Source organism: Calypte anna, chromosome 7, assembly GCF_003957555.1.
Source record: "Calypte anna isolate BGI_N300 chromosome 7, bCalAnn1_v1.p, whole genome shotgun sequence".
Classification (NCBI taxonomy): domain Eukaryota; kingdom Metazoa; phylum Chordata; class Aves; order Apodiformes; family Trochilidae; genus Calypte; species Calypte anna.
Genome location: NC_044253.1, coordinates 29,945,336 through 29,962,044, shown reverse-complemented (window position 1 = coordinate 29,962,044; position 16,709 = coordinate 29,945,336). Strand labels below are relative to the sequence as shown.

At 44.9% G+C, this 16,709-nt stretch overlaps 1 protein-coding gene across 6 annotated transcripts in view; it reads right to left on the bottom strand.

The window, feature by feature from the left end:
* Positions 1 to 2,398: 2,398 nt before the first annotated feature.
* The window catches only part of FN1 (fibronectin 1), a 52,567-nt gene continuing 38,256 nt past the window's right edge, over positions 2,399 to 16,709 (bottom strand). For 2 of the 6 annotated variants that reach the window (XM_030454065.1, XM_030454069.1), the window contains 14 exons: positions 14,958 to 15,227; positions 12,928 to 13,115; positions 11,757 to 11,844; positions 11,386 to 11,562; positions 11,062 to 11,151; positions 10,688 to 10,867; positions 10,106 to 10,195; positions 8,827 to 9,293; positions 8,158 to 8,296; positions 6,795 to 6,959; positions 5,732 to 5,857; positions 4,974 to 5,080; positions 4,720 to 4,830; positions 3,402 to 4,292 (listed from right to left, as the gene is read on the bottom strand). In XM_030454065.1, coding sequence (XP_030309925.1) covers positions 4,218 to 4,292; positions 4,720 to 4,830; positions 4,974 to 5,080; positions 5,732 to 5,857; positions 6,795 to 6,959; positions 8,158 to 8,296; positions 8,827 to 9,293; positions 10,106 to 10,195; positions 10,688 to 10,867; positions 11,062 to 11,151; positions 11,386 to 11,562; positions 11,757 to 11,844; positions 12,928 to 13,115; positions 14,958 to 15,227 — 2,273 coding nt within the window. In that variant the 3' untranslated portion in view covers positions 3,402 to 4,217. Of the gene's footprint in view, positions 3,361 to 3,401; positions 4,293 to 4,719; positions 4,831 to 4,973; positions 5,081 to 5,731; positions 5,858 to 6,794; positions 6,960 to 8,157; positions 8,297 to 8,826; positions 9,294 to 10,105; positions 10,196 to 10,687; positions 10,868 to 11,061; positions 11,152 to 11,385; positions 11,563 to 11,756; positions 11,845 to 12,927; positions 13,116 to 14,957; positions 15,228 to 16,709 lie in introns of those variants that run through there. The other 4 variants (XM_030454068.1, XM_030454070.1, XM_030454067.1 and 1 more) reach the window with 3 other exon arrangements.

The following is a 16,709-nucleotide window of genomic DNA, read 5'->3' as shown; positions in this document are numbered from 1 at the left end:
CCAGTCTCTTTTTAAATATCTCCAGACACGGAGAATCCACTACTTCCCTGGGCAGCCCATTCCAATCCCTGATCACCCTCTCGGTAAAGAAATTCTGTCTAATATCCAACCTAAACCTCCCCTGGCACAACTTGAGACCGTGCCCTCTTGTCTTGCTGAGAGTTGCCTGGGAAAAGAGCCCAACCCCCCCCCGGCTCCAACCTCCTTTCAGGGAGTTGTAGAGAGTGATGAGGTCTCCCCTGAGCCTCCTCTTCTCCAGCCTGAACACCCCCAGCTCCCTCAGCCTCTCCTCACAGGATCTGTGCTCGAGTCCTTTCACGAGCCCAGTTGCCCTCCTTTGGACCTGCTTCAGGACCTCAATCTCCTTCCTGAACTGAGGGGCCCAGAACTGGACACAGGACTCGAGGTGTGGCCTCACCAGGGCTGAGTACAGGGGCAGAATCACTTCCTTGGACCTGCTGGCCACGCAGGTGGTAAGGTTAAGGAATGTCAAGGAGTCACAGAAAATAGGGGAAAGGCACCCAAGTGCCCACTGTCCCAGGTGAGTGTCTTCACCTACTCTGCCTCACTTGTCTGACTGCTGGCTGAGGAAATGCTCTGGTCTAGCTCCAAGTGTGAGGTGACCTCATAGGAATCCTGTCACCTGGGCTGTGGTAACAAATTCATCTGGCCTGAAGCCACTTTCTTGAAGGCAATTGGCAGTGGGTGAAGCCTGGCACTCAACTGGCTCCTGTTTTGGGTGGAGGTGAAGCCTGGAACTTGACTGGCTCCTGTTTTGGGTGTGCACATGGGTGTTCTTCTGACAGGAGCACGCAGGTCTGGAAGCAGAGGCTCCAGGTGCTGCTGCCAGGTCAGATCAGAAGCTGCTGAGATACTGAGGGGGATCCAGTCTCTGCTGCTGGGAAGTTCCTGCTGACAAACAGGCTGAAGAACTGAGAGCCTTCCCCCTGCACAGAAGGCCAGATGAGTGGTTCTTCATGAGATATCACTGTGTTGGGCTGTAGTGGTTCCTTGTGAGGGACGATTATCTTCTAGTTGAACAAATGACTTCTCCCTTTGATAGTTGCCATGATAAAAAGCAAAAACTGCACAGCTCTGCTGAGTGTGTTTCCCACAGGAAAGGTCATGTCTCCTCTCATGGGAGGATAAGTCTGCTCCCTTCAGCTGATGTGTTTTGAGGAGTGGGCTGCTGACAGGCTGTGTTTTGCCCTGTCACGGTATGGTGCCTTGCCCCTGGCAGGTCCTGAGCTGGCCGAGCAACAGCACCCAGAAGTGTGGCAGTGAACAGAGCAGGGAGGAATCCTTCTCAGCCTTTCTAGCCAGTAGCAGAGGATTTTATTTATTTTTTTCCAGCCACCATGGGGCTTTTTGCTGGGGCACAGAGTCATCCCTCTGATTGTTCCTGTGCTCTTAGAAAAGCTCTGCATTAATCAAGAAGCCAAACTGTGTGGAGATGCACTTCCACCTCTGGAAATAAACAGCCAGGGGATTAAATGCTACCAGCCTTTGTGCAGTTGTGAGCACTTTGTTTGGGATCCTGAGAGCTCCCTGCTAACAGGATCAGATGCTTCCTTCACCCCCATCTGGGCAGCTGCCCCTGCAGTGAAGGTAATCTGGGCTGGACAGCATCATTTGATCTTTGTGCTTGAATGGACCTTGGATATAGATAGAGCCTGTGTTTCAAGGTCCAGCTGCTGTTCTGTTGTCACTTTATGCCAGTATGAAGCATGGGAACCTTAAAAAAACCTGGATTCTTTTGGCTGCAGATTGTTTCTAAAAGGGAAAGCATGTGGTTGATCTCATAAGTGCTTCTGTGCTGCACTCTGATAGTGATTTTCAAATATAACTTATAAGTTTTAGCTGAACAACAAAATACCCAGTGCTACACCAGAAAATACTGAACAGAAATCATCAGCAATGTAAACACTCAGACCTTAAGGCATGGCCCAACCTCTACGGAGAGCTTAGGCAAATGGAGTAATTGTATCCCATAATGCTGACTGTGGGATGTGTTGCTGTCAGAACCAATGTGGCATTAGTGAGGAGACTGGATGGACCCTGACTCCTGTTCAGCTGGACAATTCCTGTGTGAAGTTACTGTGGCAAAGTGACTAAGTAGGGATCTTTGCAATTGGTGGAAACCATTATTACCTTCAGTCAGGAAGGACAAATGAATAGGAATCTAGTTTATCAGGAAAGCCTTTTTCTGTGTCTCTGTGCCATTTTTAGTTCTCATGTATTTTAGATATTAAGATATTCATTTCACTCTTCAACACTGGTGGGATAGAACTGATTTCTGCTGCAATCATTTTGCTATTTGCAAATGTTTTGATTGCTCTCTAAATAGCAATCTGTGAAAACAACTGCCATGTGTGTTTCTCATGTCAAAAAGCCAGAGTCTATTTTCATGCTATGCTTTATTCAGTCCAGAGAAATCCATTGACATGAGTAACAGCCTTTGTAGCCAAGCAAGGGATGTGGCCTGAGGAATCAAGACAGAACCTATCATCCTCTGCATTTGCAAATGCTCTACAGGTTTTCTGCAGCAGTGGCAGCGCAAGCAAAAGCAGCTTATTCCTAATTTTGTTTTAAAAAAGGTTTTGAGGATAACTTCATTTACCTCCCTCTTCACCCCACCAGACAAGCACAGTAGTTTTGAAAGTGGTCTTTGCCTCGTTTGTAAGACTTTCTGCAGAGGTAAGGGAAGGGTTTCTTTGAGGTTGCTGCATCCTGAAGGCATGCTCACTAGCACCTGAAGGAACTCAGTTCTGGCTTTTGTTGGAATTTATCACATTGCCAATGGAGATGGAATAGCAGAGAGCTGAAAGAAGGGTGTGTCAGTCCCTCTATAAACCCTTTGAAGGGTCACAGGTAAGTTGTGCTCTGGAGTAGAGCGCAGTAACTGGTTTGAAGCAGGGGCTCAGAGATCCAGCATCTATTTGGACCTGTGAGGGTGTCACATAAGGTTTGAACACATCGAACTTCAAAGGCATGGATGGCCTCACCACTTTTGGCAACTCAAACACTGACAGCATATTTCATTTGGGGCATTTTTAGAGTGGATGACTGGATTAAAGACCATCTCTTTACCTCCCTTACATCCAAAGCAAGGAATATTTTCCTCTCCCTCCCTCCTTTCTCTACCTATTCCCACAAAGCAAGCCCCTGCCTCCTGCAACATAGCATACATACTCAGAGTGTCTCTGTGCTCTACTGGGGCAGAGAGTGCAGCTGGAAGTCTTTAATTAACAACCTGCTCTACAAATATTCTCTTGAGGATTTACTTCACGCTTCATTGAGATGTTTGTTCCATCTTGTTTCAAGGCAATGTTACTCCAGCTCAGAATAATAATCTTCATCCTAGATTCCATGGTAGCAAAGAGAATCGCTTAAACTATATGTCTGGTTTGTAAATCTTTTTATTAAAAGAGTTGTTTTTTTTTCTTTTCCACAGTAGTAAAGCTTTGGCACTTACAGTATAAAAATAATCACTGATCATAATTACACCAAATTCCTCTTTGTCAACTGCATACTAAGTGTCTTCAATACATTTTATTCCCATATAAAAACACTTGAAGGTCAGGGGAACAAAACTGATAAATAACAGTATGAGATATAAAGATACAGCTAGAAAAATACTAGGATCATTGAGAAAGAATTAGGACTGTGCATATTTTAAATATCACAGTGATTGGATTTGCTGTTCCTATCTTATTGCTGGCTGCACGCTTATGTGAAAGCAGAAGTGTTTGGTGGACTTTCCTACAGCTAAAATTCAGTAATGTTGTACTCACGTTCTTTGCATAGCCCAGGAACCTTGAATTTCTACACCCTCCCTCCCCCTTAATGTTTTGATCCCCCACCAATTTGTAATTTAGCATCTGCCCTCCTTTTTTTTTTCCTGTAAATTTGTAAATACTGGCTGGTATTCAACACTTCGAACAAAACAAACAAACAAAAAAAACCCCCACAAAAAAACCAAAACCCCCAAGATAATCACTATCAATCATGAGAAAAGTCTGAAACACTCCAAGAGTGGCGCTTGGAGAAGCTGTGAATTGAGCTTAAGCTGGGAAAATGGCTCCGGAGCAGAGGGCCATTCTCAAAAGATGCATTTTTGCTAGCATCACTCCAGTTTGGGTGGTAATCCTGGCAGATAGGTATTAGTTATACTTTGGTTTGCCTGTTGCCATTGCCGCAAGAAGTCTTGCTGGTTGTTACTTTCCCCGTGGATGTTGTGTGTCTGCCTGTACATCTAGGGGCATGAAACACTCAATGGGGCAGTTGACATTCTGTCAGGAGGGAAGGAGATCAGTTAGTGCTCGCTCTGTCCTGCAGGGATGGACACTTCAGGGCTGTGCTTTGGGCTGAGAATTGCTGCCAGCTCGTGTAGGTGTTCAGCAGCTGTTCTCAGCACAAAGCATGCAGCTGGGTCACAGCAGCAAGTGAAGACAAGGACACCACTACGTGCACTACTAGAGCATGCAGGTGCATCCCAGCACTAGGAAAGGAGAAACACCACTGAGGTGAGCGTGGCACTGAACACTGTGTGTGGAAGTGTGAACTCGAGCACACATGCTGTGCAGGGGGATGGTTTGCTGTAGCAGGGGCTATCATGCACTTCTGACCCAGCAGAAAGCTACAGGCTGCTCTTGTCCCTCGAGCCCTCTACAGACCCCATGATCTGTACAGACTTGCAGAGAAGGAAAGTGTACTCACAGTGTTTGTAGCCTGGTGGTATCTCTGTGTAAACTGTGTGTAGGTGTGGCCAGCAGAGCCTTCAGGGGCCACTTCCACACTAGGTCTGCGGCAGTTGTCACAACGCCAGCCCTAGAGAAACAGTATGTGACAGTCAGACCACACTGATGGAGATGGCCAGGAGCTTCACATGACCTAAAATGCCTAGGACTGACCACTCCTGTACAGCCTCTTCTCGTTCCCTGTGTTCAGCATGGTGAGTCCCTCTTGCTTACCTGCTGTCCTCCATAACAAGTGCAAGAACAGATGGCCCCAAAGTACTCCTTCTGCCACTGCTCTCCAACTTGGTACATCTTCCCATCATCATAACACGTGGTCTCATCTGTAGAGGAAGAGGCAGAGCTCAGTTGCAGGACCTGTAGTTAACTTTAAGCATTCTCACAGAGTCACAGTGTTGGAAGGGACCTTAAAGACCATCCACTTCTCAGAGCAGTCTGATGATCAGAACAGGAGCCGCTGGCCCTTATGTACTCCCTGTGTGACCAGAGGGTCACTGACTGGCAAGTGGAACATCACTCATTTTTATATCCCTCCAGACACTTTAAACTAGAACACGAGGGTATTTGTCTGACAGGAATGATGCAGTTCAATTCATAGTGTGAAGTCAAGAGGGTCTTCAGAGGACAGGCCCTGCAAAAAAGTCCTGTGTTACTGATGAGGGTACCCTGCACCACTTAGAGCAGTGATCTGTCCCTTTTATGTGGCTCCAGGGCCAAAGGTAGACAGATGCTCAGTGTGCTGAAGTCTTAGCTAGTAAGAGGGGTTTCTTCTTTCCAAGCTAGGGAATGTGAGTTTTATGCCTTCAGATCTTGAGGTGACAGATTCAATATGTCACCAGCTCACCCTCCAAACCTGAAGCAGACATTCTAGTGCTCTGCTTACCCTAATGGCAGGACTTTAATGGGAAAGGCCCTGAAATGCTGCAGTTTTCTGAACAGAAGCTCAATTAAGTTGACATCAGGCAGAGACTTACGAGGTTCACATTTGAATTCTCCTTTTCCATTTCCAAGGCAGGTGCAGCTCATCATCTGCCCATTCTCTCCCTGCCGGTCCCACTTCTCCCCAATCTTGTAGTTTACACCATTATCATGGCACCACTCTGAAGAAAGCAGAGGAACAAAACAAGGAGTTATCCCCTGAGCTGCAGTGACACAGAGGGAGGAGAACAGCGAGGTGGTGTCTCAGGAACCAACAGAAGGGCAGGAGAAAGATGAGCTGAAAAGTTTGTAAGTCCCAGGGAAGAAATGGGTTTCTGATGGAAATGGCTTCCTGCAGGTTTGAACTTGCTGAGGACTGTTATGGCTCTGGGAAATGGCTAGAGGCTCCTAGGAAAGGAGTGGGATGTGACAAAGAGTGGGGAGAGTGAGAGGAGGGTTGGCTAAAAGGAGACTAAGAGAAATGTAAGGGAATTTAAAAAGACATGGGGCAGAAAGGGAGACAAAATGATGGGGTTTTTTGAGCAAATACCCAGTAAAACTGTACTAAGGAGACTGCAGAACCACAATGGTTAAGCCATGTGTATCAAATGAGGAAATAGAAATATTAATGCTGTAAAACACGTGTCTTCCCTGCAGTCTCTCCTGAGACTATGAAAATTGAGAAATACCTAAGCAAAGAGTTGCTCTGGCTTACTCCACAGTTTAAAAGCACAATTTAAATTAGCTGGATAAGTGTTGTGGTAAACCACTCGATCACAGACTTCTGTTCCATTTCCTTGTGTGAAGTCTGATACTCCTTGTACACCACAGGTCTGCAAAGAATAAAACTGGGTAGGGAAAATAAACATCAAACTTTGGTGAAAAAATCATGTATCAATACACTATTGAGTGCTGCTGCTGCAGTGAAGGGCAATACCAGATAAGCTGCACAGCTCAGAAATAACCAAAGTTTTCCATCACTTCTCATGATGCAAAACGCTGATTTGGTTTAAAAAACTTAAGAGCCTGCCTCATGTTTAGATCAGGTTGGTTCTGTCAAACATGACATTAGTGCTCAGGGAGTTTAGATATAGGGAGGGTCAAAAGCAAGCTACTCACTAGAAGAATCACATCTGAAATGACCACTGCCAAAGCCCAAACACTGGCACCAGAGTTTAAAGCCAGTTTCAGAGAGCCGCTCCCATTCCTCGCCAATGGAATAGAAGGAGCCAGTGTAAGTATCAAAGCAGGTATCATCAGTGGGCTGGTTTAGTCCTTCAGACACTGGAATGAAAAGAAACAGGCATCACACACAGCAATAGAAACTACTGAAAGACAGAATAATTTTCAGTGAACACATGCTTTTTTTTTTTTTTTTTTTCCCTGGCAGTAATGGAGCTCCCCCATGGGCATACACTTGATGGCTCTGTCAGTGGTCCAGACTCCATGTAATTTATTTTCCATTTGCATGTGTCAGAGAAGCTGAATGATAACAGAAAAAAAAAAAAAAAAAAAAAAAAGAAAAAACCTGACATGATGGCTATTTTCATCTTGGTTTGCCAAGTTTCAAGCAAGCGTGAGTTTTTGCATTTGCTGCTGGAGAGCAACAACCTGGCTAAGCCTATTCTTAAGAGAAATATGCTAGGCAGTGCTGGATGCTGGCTGACAGCAGGAGGCTGGGAGCTGCAGACACACTTTTTTGGGCCTCTTCAGACTCCAGTTCATGGCAGGGGGATGGAGACCAGACCTTACAGCTATCCTATTGTATACAGATTTCCACCTTATATGTGTGGAATGTGGGTGTTTCACAACCACCAGTTTAGTGTGTGATAATCAGGGTCAACATCTGATGCTCCGTGTTCAGTCTGTGGCTAAGATTTGGCAACTGGAGTGCTTGGCAGGGGAGAAACAGCCTTATTTTCCCATAGATGTGGGAAATGGAGGGAGAGAAAAGAGTTGGCCCCCAGCCCCCTGCACTGGTAAAACCAAAGCCCAGGTCCCACAGGGTGTGTGGGCTCTGGGTTCTCCAGCTGTGGCAAAATGCTGTCTCTAACCACACATAGTTGTGGTTGATCACATGGTTTTGAAGTGCTGTCTGTTTGTGCCAAATCAGCACTTCTGCAGGCTGCCTGCCCTACTGCAGGATGGTCCAGTGGTGCTGCTGGGTAACCAGCACAGATGCAGAGGCAAATTACTTCTTTTGGGAGCAGCAAATACCACCAGACCTTTGTTCTCTCTTGGACACTGACCTTAGAAGGAAGTATGAAGCCTCCAAGCACATTTTTCATGATTAGACAGAGATCAGAATAGCTCTTGTCACACTGTCAGTGTGTGAGTTACCCAAAACCAGTGAACTCCATGAGTCACTTGTTCCAGTCCCCTGCTATGAACCCTTCATTCCTTTTTCCACTGTTTTTCAGCCTGAGCACCAGGTAGTTTGTGAGGCAGGAAAAGCACCTAGACTCCAAAAAGATTTACTTACCAGTATTGCCAACTGTGACCACCTCCTCCAGCACCTTTTGTCTCCGGTGATCTTTCAGGGCTTCCACTATGATATTGTAGGTGGCCCCTCTTGTCAGACCAGTGAGTGTAGCACTGGAGGAAGTTCCAGGAACCCTGAACTATAACAAGAAGCAATGCCAAGTCACTGGAAGAGTCCTTAGGTGGCCCCAAGACCATGTGTTTAGGGTGACTTCTGTGCCCTATAACATGGTGGAACCAGCCCAATCCCCTTGAATATTCTGAGAACTTCAAAGAATACCAAGTTTAACTCAAATACTCTGGGGATCTGCTAGTACTACCACTGCAGGGAAACAGAAACCAAAGGAGACAAAGGAAAAGGTCTAAGGAAGCCTTTAGCTTGGAGAAGCAGCACCTCAGTCTTCAAAACTTCTGTCTGTCTCCCTGACTCCTTCCTTCCCTGGTGAAATGTTGATACTGACAGCATTTCAAGGGCTTTCTGCTTTAGCAGTATTGTCCTGTGACCTTCTCCACACAGAAGAGAAGGGAGGTATTTATCCTGCTCTCAACTACAAAGTTAAAAAGAACCCTTAAGCCAACTCTGAGTGCCTCCCATTTAGCACAGAGCAAAGGGACAGGAGACAGATGCTGCAACAGATGAGGTTACACAGTGCAAAGCCAGTTCAGTTACCTGCAGAGTATCTTCATCCTGGCTGACTGGCTGACACGAGATGATGTATTCAGAGCTCTCCAGCAACGGCCTCCAAGAGATGGTTGTTTGAGAAAGAATTTCTTGACCTGTGGTGTCATTGCTCCTGGGCCCACGGGAGTGAGGGTAGAATGGTTCCACGATGACAGGCACTTGGTAGCCAGGAATTTCGATGGCTTCGTCGACGTTCGGTGGTTGTCGCCTCGACCCCGGCCTAAGGGGAGTTGCTGTAGTGGGTACAGGCCGCCTGTAGCCATGCTCCTCAAAGAAGACTTGTTGGCCCTGGTGTCCTATTGTCTGGGGGTGCCCAGAAGTGCCTGGCAGTTGGATCCCGTTTCCATTGTCATACCTATTGTTTGTGAGGTAAGGGGTCCCCTCATCAATGGAAGGCACATCGAGGATGTCGGGTTGGTTGGGGTGTGGTCTGGTAATCAACGTGGGAAGATCATCTGGCCAAAAAAAGGTTAGAAGCCCATAAAGCAAAGTGTGGCAAATCAACCATGGTCAATTAAACAGCTGGAGTGGGTGCTGTACACTGCTCGAAGCAAGGATCATCCCAAGATGCAACACACTTTTTATGACCTCACTGTGATTATGAAGGCATTATCTCTATATATTTATATATTATATATATTTATCTTTCATACATAGGCATAAGAAGCGTGTGGGTATGAAATCTTCATGCATGTACCAATGCAACAGTTTTGAACATTGCAACCCATAGAAGCCACCACTGCTCAAATTAAGAAGAAATGATTACAAGAGATACTCAAGTTTTTCAGTTTAAGGAAAATCATGAATGAGCAGTAAGAAACAAGGTCCTTGGTCACATTCAGACATAGAGCTGGTATTTTGCTTGAAACAGGAGCCTCAGTCTTGCACAGTGGAGGATGTAAGTCAGAGAAATGCAATGGCCAACAAATGAATGGATTCTGCCTTTGATGCTGCCATGTACTAGATGAAATTGTGTTAACCTTGATTTAATTATCTGTTAGGTAACCAGGCAAGAATCAAGCATGTTGTTCTGTTATTAGTGTCCAAACACAGCTAAATATGATTGACATAACTTCAGGATCTTACTTCCTGCATGCTAGAAAGGAAAACCTCCTCAGCAAGCCTGTTTGACTCATAAAAAGGGGGTGGCTGAATAGTGCAAACAGGATATTTTCAGTAACATCAATATTTCAGTCCTGTGATGGTATTCCCCAAGCAGAAGACATTATCTCTTGCTGGCACACAACAATCCAGAACTTTGTTTTACCTGTCCTTTTCCTGCCAACCAGTGGTTCACTCTTTTGATTGTTCTTCACAGCAATGATGTAGATGATGTATTCAGTTCCTGGTTCCAAACCTAGGGAGGGAGGAAGGACATAAAGCAATCTTAAACTTCAGAGTTGCTTTTCTTTTATGGTTTTGTGTGGGATCGAAGCAGAATGGGAGATGGCTATGGCTATAGTATAGGTATGTGCATTTTGGACCTGATGTTTTCACGACAGTACAAAGAGTCCAGCCTCCTCCACTTCAGAGCAAGTCTGAAATCTGTGTCAGCTGGGATCATGGACACTGCAGACACAAAACATAATGAGTCTTCAGCACATATGACTGATGGGGCACCACCAGCTTGTTTCCTTGAGTGGATGACAGTTGTGGTGGCAGTGAAAACATCTGTGGATTGTTCAAATCTGATGATTGACCTGATCAGAGAAGTGCACTGTGTTTGTAGGACAGGAAATGTCTTTCTTTTAGCTGACCACCTGCATGTGTTATCATCAGGCCTTCCCCCTCCCTCTTCACATTTATGTGTTTCAGGTGTAGAGCTCCCAAACAAAACAGAGACAGGTACCAGTAATGGTAGCCTCGGTGGTGCCAGGCCGAGGCCGAGGCAGAACCTCCTTGGCTGGTGAGCCAGGTTTCTCATATCTGATGATGTAGCCAGTGATCTTGGCACGTGGAGGCTGCCAGGTAGCCAGAAGGGAGTTGCTTGTGGTCGTAAGGAAGCGCAGGTTGGAAGGAGCATCAATAGCTGGGTGAAAACAAGAGGAACCAAGTCAAATGTAATAGAAGCAAGCATATTCTTCACCTGAACTGCATCTTCTGACACACTTCTCAAACTCAAGTCACAGTAAATAATATATATGATCAGATATAGGCAACTTCTGCCTGACCATAAATGATTATTATGTTAGTGTGAGCAGAAAAGTCAGACAAGATCATTACCAGTGGAGGCATCAATCACTACAGGGGAGCTGCGAGCATTCTCGTTCAGAGTGTAAAGGTAGATCTTGTAGTCATTGCCAGGCTGCAAGCCTAAAATGAAGTGGAAACATAACTGTTAATGCTCTGAGATGGCCATCTAAAAGAGACAACAGAATGTCTGTCAACAGCAACTTCTTGGAGAATATCCTTTATGACAGATGTTCTCTCTTACCTTTCATTCCCATACTATTTCTCATCAAGAAAATTCAACTGCTAAACAAGAACTCAGTCTACCTTTTGATATGACCCTGGAAGCTCCTGAACTTGCAGAAGCCCTTTACTTACCAGTGATAGTGTAAGACCTAACATCAGGGCTGATCGTCCTTTGAATGGGGTTCTGGCCACTTGCTGGAACAGCATCAACTTGGAAGCCAGTGATGGTCTCGGTCTTGGTTCTCCAGGTAATGGTGATTGTTGTCTCAGTGGCATCTGTCACACGAGCCCTGCGAGGGGGACTAACATCTGCACCAGAAAGAAAAGGTCTCCTGTCAGTACTGTGGGCATTGTTAACCTTACCAGCTTGTGTGTAAAGGTTTGTGTTTGTAAAGGCCTTTGCTGGAGCTTTGTATAAAGCCCTACTTTTGACAGAGAGTAGCATCTCAGCCTCTGCACTCAGAACAGACCTAACTGGTCACTTGTGGTGGCCCATTACTTACTTTCAAGAGTGGTGACCACCCCTTGGGTTGGTCGGCTGGTCAGAGAGTCCTTTAGGGCATAGACACTCACTTCATACTTGGTTGCAACCTAGAATGGACAAAGTTATATCATGTTACAAGAGGACCTGGCACAATGGGAAATACTCCTGCCCTTGCTCAGTGTTCGGTGGAGCCACATTTCTTGTCACCAATTACTGCAGTGTAAAACCTCAAAATAACTCAGTGAAGGATTGACAGGATAATTCCAGTTACTTCCAGCTGTAATAAAAGCAGAGAGGGACCCTGATAAGCAGTGCTGTTGATAATACTAGTAGTGAACATGTGCACACCACAGAGCAGAGAAAATCCAGGATGAAGCTTATTTGTCATCCCTAATTTTGAAATCTGTGCTTCAAAGCTGAGCCTTCAGAATAACCTAATTTACATCCTGTTTTTCCTGGGGTTAATGGATGTCATTTGCTTTGATACAGTGCTCTCACTGTGAAGAGAAGAATGGAAGTCACAATGTGCTCTTTTGTCCTTGATGGCACCAGAAGTCCACTGAGATTAGAATGTTTAAAAAAATTTTTTTAAATTTTAATAATTTTTGAAAATTATTCATAGAAATTGTTTAAAATAGATCAGTAGCTTGTTAAGATAGCAGGAATCATAAAAGCAGTGATTTTCAGCCTTTTCCAGTTCAGGAAGTCCTGCAATGTTTCCAGTGGAGAAGATGGATATATAGCAAATGTACTCTTACTCACAAGAGACTTGCATTTTTTTACTTACATTTTGCAGGTGTCTTAAAAATAAGCAATAGCCTGCCAGAGCTCCCATATCTCAGCTTGAAAACCTCTGCATTAGGTCACTTTCTCACATTTTTTATGAAAGATGAGTAAAAGCATTTTAATGGGTTACTATTGATTGTGAAACTGACAATTTGCATTCAATGAAGGTATCTAGTCTCTCTGTGCTAAATGAGGAAGGGGAAAGAATGGAGATTCAGCAGGCCAGTTCCTTGCATTTTAAAAGCTATGGTAACAACAGCTACAGCTGATAGCTGCTCAGACTTCACATAGAGTCAGACCCTCAGCAGCTGTAATGATCTCCTTCAACTGAGGTTCCTGAGACAGGAATGTGAAATTGCTTCAGTTGCAATATTTTCTTCCCACAACACAAATAAAGGAGTTACCATTAATCCAGACACCACAGCAGATGTACTGTCTGGGGAAAGGTTGATCTCCTTCATAGGACCAGTCTTCTCTTTGGGGTTCACTCGGACTCTGTAGCCAGTGAGGCGAACGTTTGGTGCATTCCAGTTGACAGTAAGACTGGTGGGAGTTACCTGAGTAAACTTCAGATTTGTTGGAGGTGGAATTGCTGCAAGAATTGGGTTGGTATATGGTTAGTTTAAAGGTAACAGTCTTGGATGAAACAATATTCTCTTCTGAATGTGAGTTAGGTTTAGGCCCAAAATACACAAGCAGGAAAGGGGTGTGCCTTCTGCAAACATGGGCATAAAGCACCACAGAAGGGGACAAGGTATTCAGGAGACTCTCAAAACTACACTGACACTTTGCAGCATAAATAAAGAGAACTTGATTCGACCCTGAAGTTAGGCAAATACCACTTGCTGCACAAAGGCTCTGGGAGGTGCTTAAATTTGTTCTAGGCCTGGTTAATTATTCTGCCTGTCTCTGCTTTCTCATCACATAGCTAATGGTTTAGTCCTGCTTCTTAGTCCTTGCCTATCTCTGTTCATTTCTAAAATACAATAGATGATTTATACCAGTAAGTAGGAAGCAGGCTGAGGAGTTGCAAGGAGGATGTAAATACACTGCAAATGCAGAAGGGAAGCATTTTACAGCCACTTACACGAGGGTAAATTACTACACAGAGAGCAAGGCAATGGAAAAGCAGAGCTGTGGTGGCCATAAGGCTCATCACACAAGAGTCTGTTTATGAGCTAACACATCCGGGATCCTTAAAAACAAATGTTTGCATAAGAAAAGAGGCATCCATTGAAACATTTCCTTGCCTTACTGTTGGTAATTCTTGGGCTGTAAACAGGGGAAAAATACAGCTTTCCATAGTGCCCAATATTAGAATGTTGCTATTAAGTCTTCTAATTTTACTGAATGGAAATACAAGATAATTCTTCGCTGTTGCTTTGCTCAAAGCTCAATCTAAAGCCCCTGAGCATCAATAGAAATTCTTCTATGAATTCAAATTTGCTTTTGAACAGCCCACAAAAGGGTAAACCACAGAGAGTGGGTTTTAAAAATTACTGTATTTGCATTTTTGGCAGGTAGTCAGCTGGCTGTTTCAGTCATTACAGCACTTTGCTTCAGTTTAGTATAGCAATCTGTAGACTAGGAACCACTGTCTTCATGACACCTCTGGAATTACAATGCTGACTTTTCATCCACAAATGAACAGGAGACCTTTATTACAAATTACCTTTATAATAAACACATGCTTGGCAATGCTGGAAGCTTTGCAATGGATTCCATATTGCTGAAAGTAATTAGCTTCCTTTTCCTTTCTTACAAAGCAGTATTTCAAGTATTCTACACAGAGTTGGATCAGACTGGCACCTACGGGACTCTCCTGAATCAAGCATGTCCTCTTCTCGTGGAGGTGATGTGAGTGCAGGGTGTGGGCATGCTCATGGGCTGTTGTCCTTAGGGCAATGTTAGGGAATGATCTAGAGGCTCTGTAAGACCTGAGGGATAACCAATTTCCACGCCCTTCATGCTGATCTTTTTCTCCATCCAACAACAAGGACTCTGGGGGATGAAAGCTACCCTAATCTCTCTCTTATCGGTAGCTGCCTCTGCTTGCAGCTGCCCAGTGTTCTGAATACACAACAAGAGCCTTGTGAGGGGGTGGCTCACTATGAGGCAGGCTCCAGATTAAGGACCAGACATTACTGATCCACTTCAGGACGGAGAGAAAGTAACACACCTCCTTTCTCTAGAATCTGCTCCTTAAATCTAACCAGCATTCCCTGCCTTTCCTACTCTGTACATAGGCTGACTCCACTGGCAAGCCAGCTCTCCAGCACCAGCTATGCCACCTTCCAAGAGCAATCACATCCTCTCGGCTGCCCCTGGGGCTTCCCCAGCATGGAGAACCAGTTGCACCTGGAAGCACACTTGACCCAACAGGGCAGAAACCACTGCTGCCATGGCCTGCTGCGTGGTGTAGTGAAAGGTGTACCTGTGGACTGGGTCCCAGTGAGGGGCAGGCTCTCCATGTCATCGTATATGGCAACGATATTGATAGTGTACTCAGAACCTGGCCTGAGGCCATGCAGCTCAGCAGTGTCTTCTTCGCCACCTGGGGCCGGCAATAGCTCATGGATTCCATCCTCAGGGCTTGAGTAGGTCACCCTGTACCTGGTGACTTGCCCCTGCGGGCTTTCCCAAGCAATTTTGATGGAATCAACATCCACCTCAGTGAATGTTAGTCCTTTAGGGCGGTCAATGTCTGTTAGGCAAATTAACGGTAAGAGGTTATGTGATAAAAAGCAGGTCGTGGGTGAGGAAAATAAAAAGCAATTCTATTACATGCAAAGCAGTTTTTGGTTTGATGCGGAAGAGAGGCTACTTGATTCTCCTCTGTGCTGCACCTTGCACACATGCTTACACCCCTGCAGGGTAAGGCTGAGGGTCTGCGGGTGCCAGACAGCAGGAAGGCAATCTTGGTCTTTACAAAACCAAAAAGACCTGCATTACCACCTTCAACCCAGTGAGGACATCAAACCCTTACCCAAATTTGGATGTCCTTGGCACTAGAACCCCTTTTACCCAACTCTAGACACATTACACTACCTTAAAGTGGTCAAGAGAAAAAAAAAATAAGAATTTTGAGACCCATTTGTACTATGAGAGCCAGTAACTGGTTCCTAGAAGAGGAAGCAGACAACCCATCTGACTCGGGAAGTTTAGATTTGTGCTGCATTTGCCTTCCACTGTTGTAAGCTGCTATGCAAAGCACCAGCCTGAGGAGAATCAGTTCCGCTATTTTCTTTCATAAATTAATATTCAATTAACACACTTACCAAGAAAGCAAATTATTCAGTATATTACATTTTAAAATCAGTTAGAAAGGAACTTTTCAGCTTTGTATGTAGCAGACAGAAAATGTCCACAGGTGCAACTGGGTGATATGCACACTTTGTAATTAGACCAATTAACTGGATTTTCCTGGTGAGGTGAAAGCTCAGTGCTAGACAGCAAGGTAAGGGAGCCTTGCTCCACAGAAGTCTAGTGTGGCTACCACAGAGCTATGCCCTTTTGTTACAGAAAGTGGGAGGGTCTGGCATTGCATTTACATGTTGAATTGAAATTACACTTTTCTATAAGAGTTCAGCTTTTTTATTTGCCATGTTATATTCATCTTCTACATTTTCTAGTTGGCAAAGGTGATTTTTGTCCAGCAATTGATTGATTTGAAATTGATGTTGATTATTTTCCCAACTGTGCAGAGCTTCAGAGAAGCTCCTGTTGTATTTAGGATGACTCCAAATATTTGGGCCTAAGCTGTGGTTTTGAACACAAGCCTGAAAAAAGGAATGAAGTGCATGTAAATCCCTATCCCAGAGCTGTCCCTGAAAAAAGGCTTCATCCCCAGTACTTGATACAATTCATGTGGTTTCCTTTACTCCCTTGTGCAGGGCAAGAGCTCCCAAGCCCAGTCCAGTGCCTTAGCAGCAATCACCTTTACCACCTAGCTTCAGAAATAAGATCTTTGCACATTTTTTGCACCGATTGGCTGATGGCAAACAAAACCCCAAAAGACTTTGCAGCTTTAGTGAAAGAAAATTGGAAGCACAGCATTTTGAAGGGGCAGGGAATTGCATTTTGCCAGTGTTTGAAGGAGAGGGGCTGCATTTTTGCCACAGGGCAGACTACCTTGCCTTCTCTTGGAGACCAGGGCACCTGCCACTTGCTTTCACTGGGCAAGTGA